Source organism: Hevea brasiliensis, chromosome 15 (assembly GCF_030052815.1).
Source record: "Hevea brasiliensis isolate MT/VB/25A 57/8 chromosome 15, ASM3005281v1, whole genome shotgun sequence".
NCBI lineage: Eukaryota > Viridiplantae > Streptophyta > Magnoliopsida > Malpighiales > Euphorbiaceae > Hevea > Hevea brasiliensis.
The window spans coordinates 68,996,061-69,013,638 of record NC_079507.1 but is presented as its reverse complement, the minus strand read 5'-3'; the positions used below and the strand labels follow the sequence as shown (position 1 = coordinate 69,013,638).

General features: G+C 36.3%; 1 protein-coding gene across 2 annotated transcripts; it reads left to right on the top strand.

Moving 5' to 3' along the window:
* The first annotated feature begins 609 nt into the window (after positions 1-609).
* On the top strand, positions 610-4,351 carry LOC110657001 (nudix hydrolase 10). Of its 2 annotated transcripts, none has more exons than XM_021814036.2 (9): positions 610-701; positions 1,135-1,346; positions 1,502-1,567; positions 1,672-1,809; positions 2,659-2,736; positions 2,829-2,879; positions 2,980-3,014; positions 3,118-3,226; positions 4,000-4,351. In XM_021814036.2, the coding sequence occupies exons 2-9, from the start codon at positions 1,164-1,166 to the stop codon at positions 4,213-4,215; spliced, it is 876 nt and encodes a 291-aa protein (XP_021669728.2). In that variant the 5' UTR covers positions 610-701; positions 1,135-1,163; the 3' UTR covers positions 4,216-4,351. The 2 variants fall into 2 exon arrangements, with proteins under 2 accessions (XP_021669728.2, XP_021669727.2); XM_021814035.2 differs by having other exon boundaries at positions 677-897.
* Positions 4,352-17,578: the final 13,227 nt, after the last annotated feature.

The window sequence follows — 17,578 nt, the reverse complement described above, 5'->3', positions numbered from 1 at the left end:
AAGAAAAAGGAATATAATTATTAATAAAAGGTAATGTGGTAATTTTATTTATAAAATATTGATAAATTAATAAGTTAATTGGAGAATTTGTAGTATCCGGTCACAATAGTTTTAATAATACTCAAAATAAAATTAAATAATTTTTAAGTAAAAAATTAAAATTGAGTGACCTTATTATAATAACTTATAAAATTCCATGACTACGAGTAAAATTTAGCCTCATTAAAATATCTTTCAAAGGTAGGATTCAAATATAATTTTTATTAAAATGTATAAATTAAATAATAATTTTATAAATATTATATTATATTACATAAAATTTTCATAATTTATTTATTTTTTATTAATTGAATATACGCCACGATGTTCAGTGGGCACAATAATTTTTCTGAAAGCTTGCCTTTCCTCTTCAACTCCCTGTGGTCCCTTCACTGTGCATCTGACAAGTAAGCAGCTCAGAAGGGCGGCTAAATAAAAGGGGTCCCAGCTGACTTATAAAGCAATTCCATTGCTCAACAAAATGAATGGAATTGCGTCATCAAGCACTTCGACGCAGAGTAGTTTTCCCCGCATCGATCCTGAGTGGATATAAATAGAGCCACTCTACCCATTCAACTTGAAAGCATGATTGCAGAGCCACATTTACCCGAGGGTGAGTGAAAATGCTTTCGATCTCTACCTCTAATCTCAACCACCGCCTCGTAAAACTCTAATTTTCTATAGTTTATTGAATTTAAACTAGTTTATGTCAATCATTGCTTGTGTTCTGTGCTCTAACTAGCTGCTAACCATCGACTACGTTCTTTATTATCATTTCATTTAAACCTTTACAAACCTTTTGCTCCATTTTGAGCTTGAGCTTGGTTATTTGTGTAGTAATTTTGATAGGCATATATGGTAAGAAAAGTTTGTTATGGGATTAGTTTAGTAATGTTTATATTGTTGCTTTTGTGCCTGTATTGTTTGTTTAATGACATATGCTCTCATCTTGTGCAAATTGAAGCTTAGTTTCGAACTCAGCGACGGCGTATCTCTGTTTCTGAATAATGGATTGGAATATGAGGAAATTGTACATGGTCGGGGTGTATGATATGTAATATATATTTTCAATTGTTGTTGTTCTTAATTATGCAGGTCCGAAGACAGAATTTGCTATTCCAACTATGGTTGAATCTGTGTCAATTTTAGGAAACTCTGCACCAACTGAAAATGGTATTAATCACGTTACATTGCTTCCTGCATCTAATGATGATCATGGGGGTGTAATAGTGGACATGATTGAGCCTGTGGAACCTGATATCTTTCTTACCATGCTCAGAGCTTCAATATCACTGTGGAGGCAACAGGTGTTTGTTACTCTAGTACAATTTTCTCTAACCATGGCAATGAGCTAATGTGTTAACTGGATATATCCATTTGTGTGCTTAATCCAGTATGTTTACTAGACAATTTGAGCTGACAGCTACTTGTGATAGTACTGAAATGCCTTCACTTTTTGCAGGAGAAGAGGGGAGTTTGGATTAAGTTGCCCATTGAACTTGCAAATCTTGTAGAAACTGCAGTTAAGGTAACCATTTACGTCAATGATCCCCCTTTTGGTGATAGAGATGCGAACTTCAGACTAAACATCATGTAATATTTTTATAAATTGTCTCGCTGTATTGATTACAGGAAGGATTCTGCTACCACCATGCTGAGCCAAGTTACCTCATGCTTGTTTACTGGATTCCTGAGACTTCAAGTACAATCCCTGCAAATGCTTCACACCGAGTATGTGTTGGTGCTGTTGTTTGGAATGACAAAAGAGAGGTATTTTCCTAGATTTTCCATAACCTCTCTTGCTGTTTCTGCTTTGCTTTTATTTCATGTCACTTTTCTATTTCTGTTCGCATTAAAACAGAATTTTTTTTTTCGAAAATATTAATTTTATTGATAATCAAGGAAAAATTTAGGATGGAAGGTCTAAAACTAATCCAGACGGATAGGTCTACCCCATACACCCAACTTAAGACCCAGAAATGCTAGTAGCAACATCAGAAAGAAGAACAGAAAACAGATTGTTAACTTACTTTACTTTCATCATTCCTCTCCAAAAGTTGATTCTTCTTTTGATGAGAACATAGGTCTTAGTTGACTTCATCCCGTGTTTGTTGTCTAACTTAAAAGAAGGAATCTTTTTACTTCATTTTTGGCATGTATTGGGTAGGCACTTCTCTATAAATTCTTCCAATTGCGAAAAGAAATTTCTATTCTTTCCCATTCACTATGGATTCCGAAGAATTAGTTACGGATTGCCCGGATTCATCTGTGTATCAGTCAGAGTCAAAAGATTTTGGTTCAGTTCTAATACTATCATCTATTATCCGGGCAAAAGTTCAGTTATAGGTGTGATGTATCAGCGATAGTTTCGTCTCTTGTTTTTGTTCTTCTCTGTCTTTCCAACCAGTATATATATATATATTATGTAAGAATAGAAACACAAAATGGTCAATGAAAATGACTTATGGGATCATCTCAACTGGTTTGGTATGATCTTTGACACACATGCACATTCATATGTTGTTGATCTTAAAATGGGAATCCTCATGACTGTTAAGTTCTATTTTTCCACACATGCATAATTTGCTGGTCTTGGATGGGAATCCTCTTGGCTGTTAGGTACTTGTTGTCCAGGAAAAACTTGGCGCATTTCGAGGAACAGGGGTCTGGAAAATTCCCACTGGAGTTGTTGATGAGGTACATGCCTATTGCCTACAGTGGGGAGTTACACATTGATTGACAAATCGTTTCACTTCATTCACCATTTACATGATCTCTTCAACATATAGGGTGAGGATATCTTCATGGCAGCTACAAGAGAAGTAAAAGAGGAGACAGGAGTAAGTGATAAATATATTATGGTAGATTGGAGTAAGTGATAAATATAGTATGGTAGATAGGTTTTTCCATGTTTGTAAGACCACATGTTTTGTTGCTCAGATTGACACAGAGTTTCAGGAGATTTTGGCATTCAGGTCTCTAAGAAGCTGCCTTTATTTAAATTGATTTGTTGTATTTAATCAGTTTGATGGCTTCACATGTTTTCTCACATTTTTTATGTGGCTTCTCAACTTACAGAGAGACACATAAGTCATTCTTTGGGAAGTCAGATTTATTCTTCCTGTGCTTCCTGCATCCCCTGTCTTTTGACATCCAAAAGCAAGAATTAGAGATCGAGGCAGCCCAGGTAATTTCAGGCAATAGCAATAGGCATTAGCTCTCAAGTGATTCAGTTTTTTGTTTGTTTGCAACACTAAAATTGCTAGTAGTTACTGCTTTGCTGCCTTTGCACAAGTTCACCCCCTTTTTTTTTTCTTAGTACAAGACGACAAACTTTTGAAACTGTTCAATAAAAAAAAAAAAAAAAGTCCTGAAACCAATCAATCTATTATGCGATTTATTTCTAAGCCAATCTGGTATGGCTTCAATTACTGAATCTGACAAGAGAAGAATTGATAGCAAATGTGCGAAAGTTGTGAACATCAAACCAACTGTTACTCCTTGCATCTCATCCATGACGTGTATTGGTGTTAATGTCTGCCATTTGCTATTTTCCTTTTGTTATCATTTCTATTTTTTTTTATCAGAATTTTGTTATCATTTCTATTGGTTTCCACCAGAAGATCCTTGACATTACTGAATTGTGTTATCCCTATTTGTGGGGACGTAAGGTTAATGTCATTTGTTCTTTTCACTGAATTTATTAGTGATTAGTACCCCAACTGAGCCAAAGGGCCAATTTGATGTGCTCTTCTTTGACTTTGTTGCAGTTGATTTTACTTATGAGAGGATTTACAAATTTTTTTCTTTTCTTCCCAAAAAGTTTTTACCACTAGTGATTGCTACTTATTATTGTTGCCATTCCGTACTAAATGTTTCCTTATTTTGTGTTATCTTGAAGAATCTGGGTTTAATAATAGAGAATGCAATAGCTGATTAAGATGTCGACCTTTGATATAGTGGATGCCATTTGAGGAATACGCAGCTCAACCTTTTGCCCAGAAGCATGAACTATTCAAGTATATTGCTGACTTATGCTTAGCAAAGGTGGACAGAAATTATGCTGGATTTTCCCAACTACCTACAACATCAATTTTTAATGACCAGATAAGTTACTTGTATACGAACATCCGAGAATTGAAGCAGTCGAGTCCTGCTGATCATCCGATATTTTAATGACCAACTAATATTGTTGTACTAATCTATTGTGCATCTGTTATTTCATTTATTGATGTTTCCATTGCCTACATTTGTTTTTTTGTTTGACTTTTGGTTACTTTGATAATATTAATGGGACAAATTCCATTTGTCATCTTGTAAGCTGCATTTAATATATAAAATTAATTTAAAAATATATAATTTTTAATTTAAAGGTTATTAAGCTTTAAAAAGTACTTATCACGTTTCCTTTTATTTATTCATCCATTTCTTAATTTTGTTTTGCTATGTGAGGCATCATCTATAAGCATATCATTTACCATTTCCCTTTCTTTTATTTGAACTTGCAACTCAGTGCATGTATCAGGAATAAATATATAATGCGCATAGATCTAACCAAAACAATCCGCCAGCACAGCAACCGTCGCCCATCCTAAAACCCTTGACACCATAGTAGTGTTACCGAACGACCTTAAACGGGGCTATGCAGTGACCAAGAGATAAACCAAACGCAATAAAGGTCAGGTCTAAGCAAAAATCGGTCTAAAATAATAAATTGAATTGAGTCATTTTAGTTCATTCAATTTGATTTTTTTTTTTATCATTAATGTGGTTCGGTTATAAGTTTTTTAAAATATTTATTTTTCGAATCAGTTTAGTTATTTTTATAAAAAACCAACAAAAATTCAATACTATATCGTTTTGGCCCATAATATATATATATATTTATGCTCTCTCCCATTCCACTTCCCATATTCCTTTCCTTTTCATACACACCCACCCAACATGGCACGCCAACAACCTTTCAGTGACACTCATGTTCAGTCAAGACTCAGAATCACACCTTCACTCCCTCGCCCTCAATCCCTCACCCTCACAACTTCACTCCCTCACCCTCACGTACTCACAATCGCGTCACTTCGCTCCCCTCCATCTCGTTTCCTTCTCGATTTCCCACTCAAGTCACTCTCCCTTTGCTAGTCGTGCTTCAACTTCAACAGGTCCTTATCTCCCTCGTCCACCCATCCACTCTCGGCTCTTCTCTCCTTTGCATGCACCCCCCATTTGTGCTATTCAAAGACCTGGTCCCGTCCTAAATAGTTGCATGTGTTGGGGGAAACGAGACCAGGAGGCAACAGATCAAATTTTTGTTAGTACTCGATCTAATTGTACCCTTATATGATGGGTTTGAGTTCAAGACGGAAATATAAAATATATATATATATATATATATATATATATATATATTTATAATAATATTTATAAATTTTTATATATTTTATTTTATATAAAATAGAATTTAAATATTTTATGAAATTATTATATTTTTAAAATATAAATTATAAATTAAAATAATTTTTTATACAAAATATTAATTAAAATATATAAAATTAAACGGGTTCAGATTTTTTTCGGGTAATAATAATTGGGTTTGGGACATATTTGGGTTTTGATAATATTAATCAGGTTCGAGTTCGGATAGGTTGCGTGATGGAATCGTTTTATTAAGCATCAATCCCATTTGTTGAGATTGAGATTGAGATGTAGTAGATCTAAATTTGTTGTGGGATGGAATCGATTGATTGAGCATCAATTCTTGACTAGATATTGGGTCGTACAAAACTAACAAATCAAACCGAATCAAACTGATTAAGTTTGATTTCTCTCTTAATTCGGTTCAATTTCAGTTGGCATTTTTATTGAATTCGTTTTTTAGTTTTTTAATTTCAGTTTGATTCGAAACTGAACCAACCATTTGCTCCCCCTAACAAAGGCAAAACAACACAACGTTGGACCTTTGAAGCATCCAAATAACTCTAGCCGCCACTGAATCCAAGCCATTAGATCTAATCAAACCGCATTTGCAAGAGGAGACGATGGTTCACATCTATGCGTTTCACTTTTTTTCATTTTGTTTTTTTTGGACTACAAGCATTTTTTTTTTAACGTTTTAATCTTTACTTGAAAAATTACTTGGTATTTTATCTTTAATTGTATTTCATTTAACACTTAAATTTTATAAAAATATAACTATTTAATATCTACAATTGATAAACTCATGTACACTTAACTTTTTATTGCACTTTAATAAATTTCAAGAGTTCAATAATTATATTTTTATATATTTATAGTTTAAATAGATATACATTCACAAAATTCAGATATCAAATAATATACAATTAAAGATGGGTATTGATATACTATCATGAGGATCAAATGATACATTCTTTCTATGTTGGATATTACGTAGGTATTTATTAAATTCCACAATCACTTGTTTTGGAAGATTTCTCAGACATGCAACTATGGTCATTCATGTGGCGTTTGAAGGTGAAGTTGGTATGCCAGACCTAAATTTCAACTAGTTAAGATGGATGTTTAATTTTACAGTCAATGACGGAGTCACTAAGGGTCTAAAGGAGGCATTGGGCCCCTCTGAGATTTTGAAAAAGATTAGGGATATAATAGTCTTTAAATAAAAATAAAAGTTAAATTATCTTAAGTTCTTTTACTTTTAATAAAATTAACATATATATATATATATATATATATATATATATATATTTTAAAGAAATATAGTGCTCAATTTTTTAATTTTACAACAATCTACTTTTACAATTAAAATGTTATAATTAATCTTTATGATTTTACTTTACATAATATTTTAGTTCTTGAATTTTCAGATAAAATTAATTTTTAATTTTTAAGAAAATCAAAGATAAGAGACTAAAAAGTTATTTTATCTAAAAAATAGACAATAAAGTTTATTTAGCATAAGTGAGGGATTAAAATATAATAAAAAGATTAAATTTTATATTTTTTTTAAGAATAAGAATAATTTATTTTAATTCTTAAAAACTGAGAATGTGAGTGTGAATTTCACTGATTATTAATAAGTTTAATAATTTCTCTAATAGAAGAAAATCCAATCCATTTCTCTTTAATTAAATGATATGTTTAGAATTTTAACTAAAAAATTAAAAAAATATATATACACTAAAAATCAATGAGGATTTTTAATGTCGTAGATTTTTAAAGTTGTTATCCTACTAAATATGTTATACAATAATAAAGTTAAAAATTTTAATTTAATATTTAGATTTCTTAATAAATTAATAGATCAATTCTAATACATCCTTTCTCTTTCTCTTATTTAATCATTGCAATATTCTATTAAGTTTGGTGAATTTTTTTTAATAATAAAATTTAATGAGTTAATAAAAAATTTAAAGATATGGATATTTAATTTTATACAAAATTCTCTATAATTTCTTTTTTTTTTCCTAATATCAAAGTTAAGGTAATTGAAAGAAATAGTTAAATGTTAAAAATTTTAAGCTTATAACAAATTTATTAATGTAAAAAATAAAAATTTTTATCAATTTTTTTAAAAAATTATAATTTTAATATTCATAAGTGGAAGTATATATATTTTTATTATTATTTGAAAATATTATTAATTAATTTTTTATTGTTTTTATTTTTTAAAAACATATATCATGAAGATTTATTTTTATTTTTTAAAATATATATTTTTTATTTTATGAAGATTAATTTTGTAATCTTCATAAAAAAATATATATATACATGCATATATTATTTTCATATAATGATTTAAAATAATCTCTTAAATAAAATTTCTATCTCTGTCCCTGTTTACAATCGATATCATATATAACAAAATGCATACCTGTAACATCGTCGCGTTGCAAATCATGCATATGCCTTGTCACTTGTCTGAGAGCCCTGTGGATATGTGCAAATATGTTAAGCTTGCAGACCACCTATGCTCTACATAAACATGACAGGTGGTTTGCCATGTGGCACAAATTTCGAAGCGTGAAGGAAAAGAAAGAAGATGCAAACCGCATTAGAGATCCTCTGATTATAAGTCTCAATGGAGGTGTAGTGATTTCTGGGCTGCAACTCGGTGATTGCCTGTTCTTATTCCCTCTCAGGAAATACTACTAATGTTTCTGGTTCTCAATATTTTTTTTTAGTGTAGTTTGTCAAGGAAAGAAAAATATGTTACCAACAAATTTTGCTTTACTCTTAACCCTTTGGCTTTCAGTCTTCTGTATTGAGCACGCAGAGTCAAGGAAACTTTCCACTGATGTCGACCCTTCATCAAATGGCTGTACCAATTGCACAATTTGTCAATACCCATGCCATCCTCTTGGTCCACCACCCCCATCACTTCCCAACAACCCACCATATGGAGTACCACCTCCACCATATCCAATTTCTGGGTGTCCTCCATATGGAACTCCGCCATCTCAAGTCAATTGCACACAGTTTCCAAACCAGTGCTATTTTCAAGCCCCACCATATCCTCTTGGATATCAGCCCTATGAGAACTATTCTGCTTCCTGCTCTCCTTTTTGTGTCATATTAATCGCGTCATTGATATTCTCCATTACTGTTCTGCTCTAGGTTTACATGACTGTCTAGCCTATCAAACTATGATTTGTAATAAGGCCTTTGTTTAGGCACCATATTTCTCGTTTCCAGAGTTTTACATACAAACTGTTCTCCTGTTCAGCTTTAGGAATTCCTTTACATAATATATTTTGTAATAAAGCCATGCTATTACAAATTCAGCCCCCAAAAAAAAGAGCCATGTTATTGATTGTACTGCTGCTTTTTTTTTATTTTTTTTATCAATGATTGTACTGCTGCTTTCGTCTCCGTAATTGTATTATTATTATGGTTGGTGTACTTTTTACTTTTGAGCAGCTGGCTGGATGGGATAAGTGCCTAGTCTGTAATTTAAGCAGAGGTACTGTGCCAGTGTGTCTAGGTTTTAGACTGACAGCTATGGTCGAAAGAACTATGGTGGTGGGTTGTTGTCGGTGACTCGGTGATTAGCAGCAGAAAGAACGTAGCCCTGAACTCCCACCAGGCATTGTCAACTGATTTTACGCATGGCATACGACGGTTATCTTTTACTTGGATCCTTGTATCTTTGTCTCTTACCCCAACTCAATGACAAGTATATATTTGCCAAAAAAAAAAATGACAAGTATATTGCCTTTATAAAGGAAGCCTTATCCCTTTGTATGCAAGTGAGGTGAGCACAAAAAGATGAAGCAATTGTTAGATATTCGGGAAATTTACAGGCAACCATTTTTGTCATTTTTCTGCAAATTCACGTGAATTTCAGGCTTGGCAAATGCATTCTACTACCCCTAGGGGGGTTGTAGAGCCTGAGCTTGACCAACTTGTTACTTGTACCCTTTTGAAGGTGCTAAGAACAGCAGCAAGGAAATAACCTTTACGTTCCTTTATTTGTCTTGACTAATAACTTGGATCATGTCTTGATTGATCATTTTTGAAGCGTTTGTTCTCAATGAAGTAGTAGAATTAGAATTAATATTAAAATGTGAAATTTAATTGAATTATATATTATTTATATTTTGATAAAAAAAATATATTTAGAAATTAATTTATCATTATTTCTCTTAAAATATTATCAACAAATAAATAAAAGAATGATATTTTCTACTAAATTATTTATTCGATTATTTGAGCAATTGATTTGACTATCAAACTAAGGATTTGAGACTATAATACATCTTTTATCAAGTTGTTTGATTGCTAAAATATTTATTTTACTATCAAACTAAATGTTTGTTTTGATTCTACTATAAAATTAAATTTGATTAACAGGAGGGTGGTAGGGTGGAATTATAAATTATATAATTACTAATTATCAATACAACAAAGGAAAATCTAGCTAAAATTACTTTGATATAAGAATTATAATGTCATGATTAATAATAATTTTAACAACTAAATATAAAACAAATAATTTACCTAACTATCTATTAGAATCATAATAAAATAATTTTAATAATATAATCTTTAATAATTTCAATAATCAATGACAACTACGATAAATTACTCAATCATTAGAATTAATAAAATTTTGAAGTTAGGATACAAATTGTCATTATTTCTTTTTATATTTTGTTAGTTGTAACACCCCTAATTTTTAAATTTATTATTTTTGGGTAAATATTGATATTTTATTTTATTCGAATTTTAGGAAATTATTTGAAATTTTTCGGATTTTAGAAATTGGGTTCAATTTTCCGAAAATATAAACTTTGATGATTTTTAAAAATTAATTTAAAGACCACGTGGCAAAACTGAAAATATATTTCGAGTCTAAGCATTTTTCTGAGTTTTCTGAAATTTTTTCGGAATTTTTGGACCTCGTTTTTGGTCCCAAGGCAGAGCAAAAATTTAAAATTTTGTATTTTAAATCAAACTGGCAGAATCGAACCTGACCGAATCAGAGCGATCGAATCGGACCAGCTTCTTCCTTTTTCTTCCTCCCTGCGCGCGTCCTGACCCCTCTCTCTTTCTCTCCCGTTTTCTCTCTCCTCCCTCCCTTGCGCCGCCTCGGCGCCTCCTAAGCCACCTCCCCGAACGCCGCAAAGGCGACGGCGACGTGACGCGCAAGCGCACCACTTCGTCTTCCCGGCCGATCCGGCCACCAATCAGACCGGGTCTTGTGTCTAAATCCATTTACTCGTCGAGAGCTTTCCATAGACACCAAGAACACCGAAATCCATTAAGCGGTTTGTCCAATTTTTGCCCGGGAAGTTTTAGCCCATTTTGACTTTTGGGCTAGATTTCTCGCAAACCGTGAACCCCACGAGAAAATCGAGAGTACCAGAGCGCTCCACTGCGATATAAATTTCAAATTTTTAGGTCCCACGAAACTTCGTAATGTTTTTCCGAGCATTAAATGAGTTTAGAAAATTTCGTAAAATTTATGTGCTAACTCCCGTGTTGTGAGCTTCGTGTAGGTATCTTCAATTTGGGGAAATTCGACAGTTGTCCGGGTTTGTGAGTTTCTGACCAGACAGACCGATTACCGGAAAAGTCTCCAAATTGGATCGAGATTTTGGCTACCCCACCATTGTTAGAAGTCCCGAGCGCGTCCCCAAAGTCAAAATCGGTATAGGTAAACCCGAACCTTACTTTTTCGTAATTTTCTAGTGCTTAAATGAGATTAAAAATCCGTAAAATATTCGTGGTAGCTCAGAAAATTATGATTCTTTTTGCAATAGCCTAGTAATATTGCTAAGGACCGCGGGGCAAAGTTTTAGAATTTTTAGAGCTTATTTGGGCAATTTTTGCAAAAATGATCAATTATAAGGACTAAACTGTAAATTTACATATTGTGATTGATGACTGTTTGAATGGGCCCAGGAGGGGCTGTGTGATGTGATTGAGTTGTGGATATATTTATTGTGAATATAGAAGTGCGTTTTGAGCCCTTTTGTAGGTTGGGTAGGTCCTAGGTATAGGGGAGACTCTGCAGGATTTTCGGCACGACTTATGACGTATTTGGTCTTTTCTTAAGTTTGTATTGAGTCAAATTTATTAAATGATTGTAATAAAATTGTTAGGTGAGTCGGGACAGCCTTCTTCCTCCGCCCAGCCGCCACAGTGACCGCTGTCAAGTCTGTGAGTAAAATATTAATTTTAATTATAATTTCACTATTATTACATGTTTAAGCATGCCCATGCATCACTTATATGTATGTATCTAAGTAGTTAAAATCTAGGCACGTTTTATGCTGCATTCATAACTGTTAAAGTACCATGGATGTTGTTGTGGTAATTTGGAGCAGTGAGTGTGCGTTGGTGTGCGTGTGATGTGGTGTTGACTATGGATAGGACGGGTAAACACGGCTTGAGATCTTCATTGGGATCTAGTCCTTCAGGGTAGACACGGCTTGAGTTCTTCACTGGGACCCCGATTTGGTTATTAAGTGGAAGTCCGAGCTGAGTTCTTCGCTGGCACAGGTTGGATTTAAGAGAGCTGTATAGGGAATCAACTCCCATATATTATGATTGATATTACTGGGTGTGTGAGTGCTCCAAATTACCTTTTTACTGTTATGATATGAAAAATATTGCTGATGTTGTATTTCACTCTACAGGGTGCATTAGCTTTAGATAGTTATAGAGATTATAGTTAAAATTGATATTTTACTCTCTGAGTTGAACGCTCACTCCTGTTCAATATTTTTCCAGGCCACAGGAGGATATTTTTGAGGTTAACCAGCTTTTCTCCCTCGCAGGTCATCTATTCATGTTTGTGTAATTCTATAAACTTCTAGAATTTTCGCATGTGTTAGAAATATTTAATTGATTTGGGTCTGTAATATAAATTGTTATTTTGGATCTGTAAAATTATTATCACATGCATGTTTGATGGACTGGATGAGGGAGCTGAGCTCCCATTTATTTTTATGTTGATATGAGTATGTGGAGGGTGAGCTGAGCTCCCCAATTGATTATTTATTGTGTTTACAGGTTGGGTGAGTAAAAAACTCCCCGTTGAAAAGTCCATTTTATGGCCGGACTCTGTCCAGTTGATTTCTTGAAATTGGGCCCAAATGGGCCTTAGAGTTGAGTTAAGGAATAGTTAGGCTTACTACAGGCCTCGGGGGCTTTAGGCTGGCTCAGGTCCTAGTGCCGGTCCGGCCCATAGGTTGGGTCGTGACAATTGTGGTATCAGAGCTTAGGCTCCAGATTCTTAGGGATTGTTTGTTTAAAGTGTTGGGAAGAGTCTACTAGGAGTCACATGCGGAAAATAGGGTCCACATTCGTCTTGCATTGTCATCTTTGCTTCTAGTCTCTGCTTCATATATTGTGTGTAAATATGAGTCTATAGAGTTGTGTAATGTACAGTTTTGAATTTTGTGGGCTAATGTTGCTGAATTTCAGGAAAATGCGTAGAAGGTGAGAGCATTGCACTGTAACTGGATGTGGACGAGGTGTCAGCACAGGATGAGGCGCCTGCCCCGAGGAGGCCTAGAGCTGCTCAAGTAGAAGAGCAGTTGCCACCAGTTCAGGATCAGTCTTTTATGGCACAGGGTCCCATGGATCCAATGGCAGCTACTCTAGTTGGGTTGCAGAGAACCATCGACATGATGGCGCAGTATATGGTCCACCCTCCACAGCAGCAGTAGTCCACCACACCAAGAGGGGAACCTTACAAACAGATCATCAATTTTAAAAAGTTGGTGCCTGGTACTTATGATGTGTCAGACGATGCATATCGGTTTTTGGATTCCTACAGACAGACAGGAATAAAATTGCAGTTGACTGATAGAAGACTGATAGAGTGTATACAGTATATCATGGGGCCTATGCCAAGACAATGGATGAATGACTACGTATTACGTTGGATGGAGGGTTTGTCATGGACTCAGTTTGTGGAATTGTTCATCAACCGGTTTGTACCAAAAAGTTTCAGAGATCAAAAGCAGTGGGCCTTTGAGGCCTTAAGACAGAATGGCAGGTCTGTAGATGAATATGCTGCACTTCGCAATTGAGCAGTATGCCCAAACAAAGAGCTACGTAAACTATGAAGGTGAAGAGATTCCTAAAGGGGCTTGACAGAGGTATGCAAACTCGCCATGATGTCGAGTCTCGCTTTTGATGTGGTGGTTGATCGAGCCAGACAGATTGAGATTAGCTATGCTGTGGATGATAGCGGAAGAGCAAAGAAAAACAGAGCAGAGGGTTCTTCAGGTATTCCCCATATGGGTGCTCTGGATAGTGGTGGCCAAACTAATTGCAGAGGAAGAAGCAGGATTAAGAGGAGTGATTTTAGACACAAATCCCGATGATTCGCACTGCGGATCTGGTCCAGCCTGGTCTAGTTCAGGATCCTTTGGCACCTTGTGCACAGTGTGGAAGAGGACATTCAGGACCTTGTATGATGGGTTCAGGAGTATGCTTCAGGTGTGGCCAACCAGGTCACTTTGCTAGGGAATGCCCTGTGTTCAGCGAGCCACAGATGGGGTCACAAGGTTCTGTTGGAAATGTTTATCGTCAGTTGTATCCTGGTGCTTCCAGCATGACAGGTAGTCAGTTCAGTGACCAACAGGGTCGAGGACAAGGAGGACGTGGATTTGGAGGCAGATTAGGAGGTAGAAGTCAGTATCAGGGTTCTGCTACTCAGGGTAGGGGTCAAGCTCGGGTTTTCACCCTGACCCACCAGGATTCTCAGGCTTCCAATGCAGTTGTGGTAGGTATTTTTCTGGTATGTTCCTATGAGGCTCGTGTTTTAATAGATTCGGGTGCTACGCACTCATTTGTCTCCCCAGTGTTTGCCATAAAATTGGGTAGAAACCCTACCACTTTAGAATACCCTTTGTCTATAGCTACCCCACTTAGTGACAACATAGATGTAGACATGGTTTTTCCGGGTAGCCCAATAGTAGTGGATGGAAAGATACTCCCAACAGACGTGGTTCTTCTACCAGTAATGGATTTTGATGTAATCTTGGGAATGGATTGGTTGGCAACTCATTATACCACTTTAGACTGCAGGAACAAAAAGGTGTATTTCCACATACCTGGTGTGGAAGAATTTAGTTTTGATGGTGACAGGAGCGTGGCTCCATATAATTTGGTGTCAGCAATTAGTGCTAGAAAAATGTTGAGGCGTGGATGTCAAGGGTATTTGGCATTGGTGAGAGATACATCTATAGGAGGTGTCAACATGGAAAATGTTCCTGTTGTCAGAGAATTCATGGATGTCTTCCCTGAGGAGCTTCCAGGGTTGCCACCAAGAAGGAAAATAGAGTTTTGCATTGATGTTGTGCCGGGTACAAACCCCATATCAATGTCGCCTTACAGGATGGCACCAGCATAATTGAAAGAGTTAAAGGAGCAACTACAGGAGCTTCTGGACAAGGGTTTCATACGTCCGAGCACTTCACCTTGGGGTGCTCCTGTTCTATTTGTAAGAAAGAAAGATGGGTCATTGAGGTTGTGTATTGACTATAGACAGCTGAACAAGGTGACTGTGAAGAACAAGTATCCACTTCCTCAGATCGATGATCTGTTTGATCAACTCCAAGGGGCTAGATTCTTTTCCAAGATAGACCTGCGATCAGGCTACCATCAGTTGAGAATCAGGAATGAGGACGTGTCCAAAACAGCATTCAGGACAAGATATGGTCATTATGAGTTCTTGGTGATGTCTTTTGGACTCACTAATGGCACCAGAGCCTTCATGGACTTGATGAACTGGGTGTTCAAGCCATTTTTGGACCGTTTTGTCATCGTATTCATAGATGACATTTTGGTATACTCTCAAACCGAGGAGGAACACGTGTGGCACTTGAGAATGGTGTTGTAGACTTTGAGGGAGCACCAGCTATATGCCAAATTTTCAAAGTGTGAATTTTGGCTAGAAAGCATCTCATTCTTGGGACACGTGGTTTCTAGTGAAGGCATTCAAGTGGATCCCAAGAAAATTAAAGCTATAACTGATTGGCTTAGGCCTATAACAGTCACTGAGGTGCGAAGTTTTCTGGGCTTAGCTGGCTACTATAGGCGTTTTGTGTAGTACTTTTCCAGGATAGCAGCTCCCCTAACTAAGTTGACTCGAAAAAATGTTCCATTCATTTGGACAGATGACTGTGAAAAGAGTTTTCAGAAGCTTAAGGAGTGTCTAACTACCGCCCCTGTGTTGACACTACCTATGAGTGGTGAAGGATATACCGTGTATTGTGACACCTCCAGAGTTGGCTTAGGGTGTGTTTTGATGCAGAATGGAAAAGTAGTGGCTTATGCTTCAAGGCAACTGAAGAGGCATGAGCAGAACTACCCACTCATGATTTGGAAATGGCGGCTGTAATCTTTGCACTAAAAATCTGGAGACACTACCTGTATGGTGAAGTGTGCGAGATATACACCGACCGCAAGAGTTTGAAGTACATCTTCCAATAGAAGGATTTAAACTTGAGACAGAGGAGATGGATGGAGCTTCTAAAGGACTATGATTACACCATCCAGTACCACCCTGGGAAGGCCAATATAGTAGCAGATGCTTTGAGCAGAAAATCTTCTGGCAGTTTGGCGCACATTTCAGCAGAGAAAAGACTGTTGATTCAGGAAGTACATGAGTTGATGGATCAAGGTTTAATCCTAGATCTTTCAGATGAGGGGGTATTGTTGGCTCATTTTTCAGTGAGGCCAGACTTGTGAGATAGGGTCAGAGTTTCCCAACATAGAGACCAACAATTGATGAAGATCATAGAAAGAGTACAGCAAGGTGAAGGTGGTGAGTTAGGATTTGCCAATGACGGCGCCCTAGTGCAAGGTTCTAGGATATGTGTGCCCGATGTGGACAATCTCGAAAATGAAATCATGCGAGAGGCACACTATACACTATACAATATCCACTCAGGCTCCACCAAGATGTACCATGATGTGAAAGATAGCTATTGGTGGAATGGCATGAAGAGAGACATAGCAGATTTTGTGTCCAAGTGCTTGACTTGTCAAAAGGTAAAGTTTGAACACCCGAGACCGTCAAGGAAGCTGCAAGAGCTCCTTATCCCAGAATGGAAGTGGAAAATGATTATTATGGATTTTGTGACTGGGTTGCCTCGTACCACGCGAGGATATGATTTGATATGGGTAATTGTAGACCGCCTAACCAAATCAGCTCACTTCTTGCCTGTGAAGACTACATATTCTGTTGCACAGTACGCCCGACTCTATATTCGAGAAATCGTCATATTGCATGGAGTTCCGACTTCATAATATCTGACAGAAGGCCCCAGTTCACTTCTCACTTTTGGAGAAAGTTGCAGGAGGCACTTGACACATAGTTGAACTTCAGTACTACTTTCCACCCTCAGACAGACGGACAGTCTGAAAGAACAATCCAAACACTGGAAGACATGCTTCGCATGAGTGTTTTGGATTTTGGAGGTCAATGGGATGATCAGCTAGCTTTGGTGGAGTTTGCCTACAACAATTATTCCAAAGATAGGGATGGCACCCTATGAGGCACTATATGGAAGAAAGTGTAGGTCTCCTTTGTGTTGGACGGAAATGGGAGAAGCGAAAGTGCATGATGTAGACCTAGTGCAGTACACTTCAGAGATAGTTCCTTTAATCAAGGAACGATTGAAAACAGCTTTCAGTAGGCAGAAGAGTTATGCAGACCCCAGACGGAGGGATGTGGAGTTTGCAGTAGGCGACTACGTATTCCTAAAGGTTTCTCTGATGAAGAGAGTAATGAGATTTGGAAAGAAGGGCAAGTTGGCACCTCAGTATATTGGACCTTTTGAGGTTACTGATAGAGTTAGAGCAGTTGCCTACCGGTTGGAGCTACCACCCAACCTTTCTCATGTTCATCCTGTGTTTCACATCTCCATGCTCAGGAAATACATTCTGATCCTTCTCATGTACTACAGCCGGATGTAATAAAGCTAAAAGAAAACTTGACATTTGAGGAGCAACGAGTAGCCATAGTGGACTACCAAGTGAGACAGCTAAGATCAAAACAGATCCCTATGGTTAAGGTTTTGTGGAGGAGCCAGTTAGT

Coding starts and splice junctions, on each gene's coding strand:
- LOC110657001 (XM_021814036.2), top strand. CDS start 1,164: ATGGTTGAATCTGTGTCAATTTTAGGAAACTCTGCACCAACTGAAAAT. Junction 1,568..1,671: donor TTGTAGAAACTGCAGTTAAG/GTAACCATTTAC, acceptor TATTGATTACAG/GAAGGATTCTGCTACCACCA. Junction 2,880..2,979: donor AAGTAAAAGAGGAGACAGGA/GTAAGTGATAAA, acceptor TTTGTTGCTCAG/ATTGACACAGAGTTTCAGGA.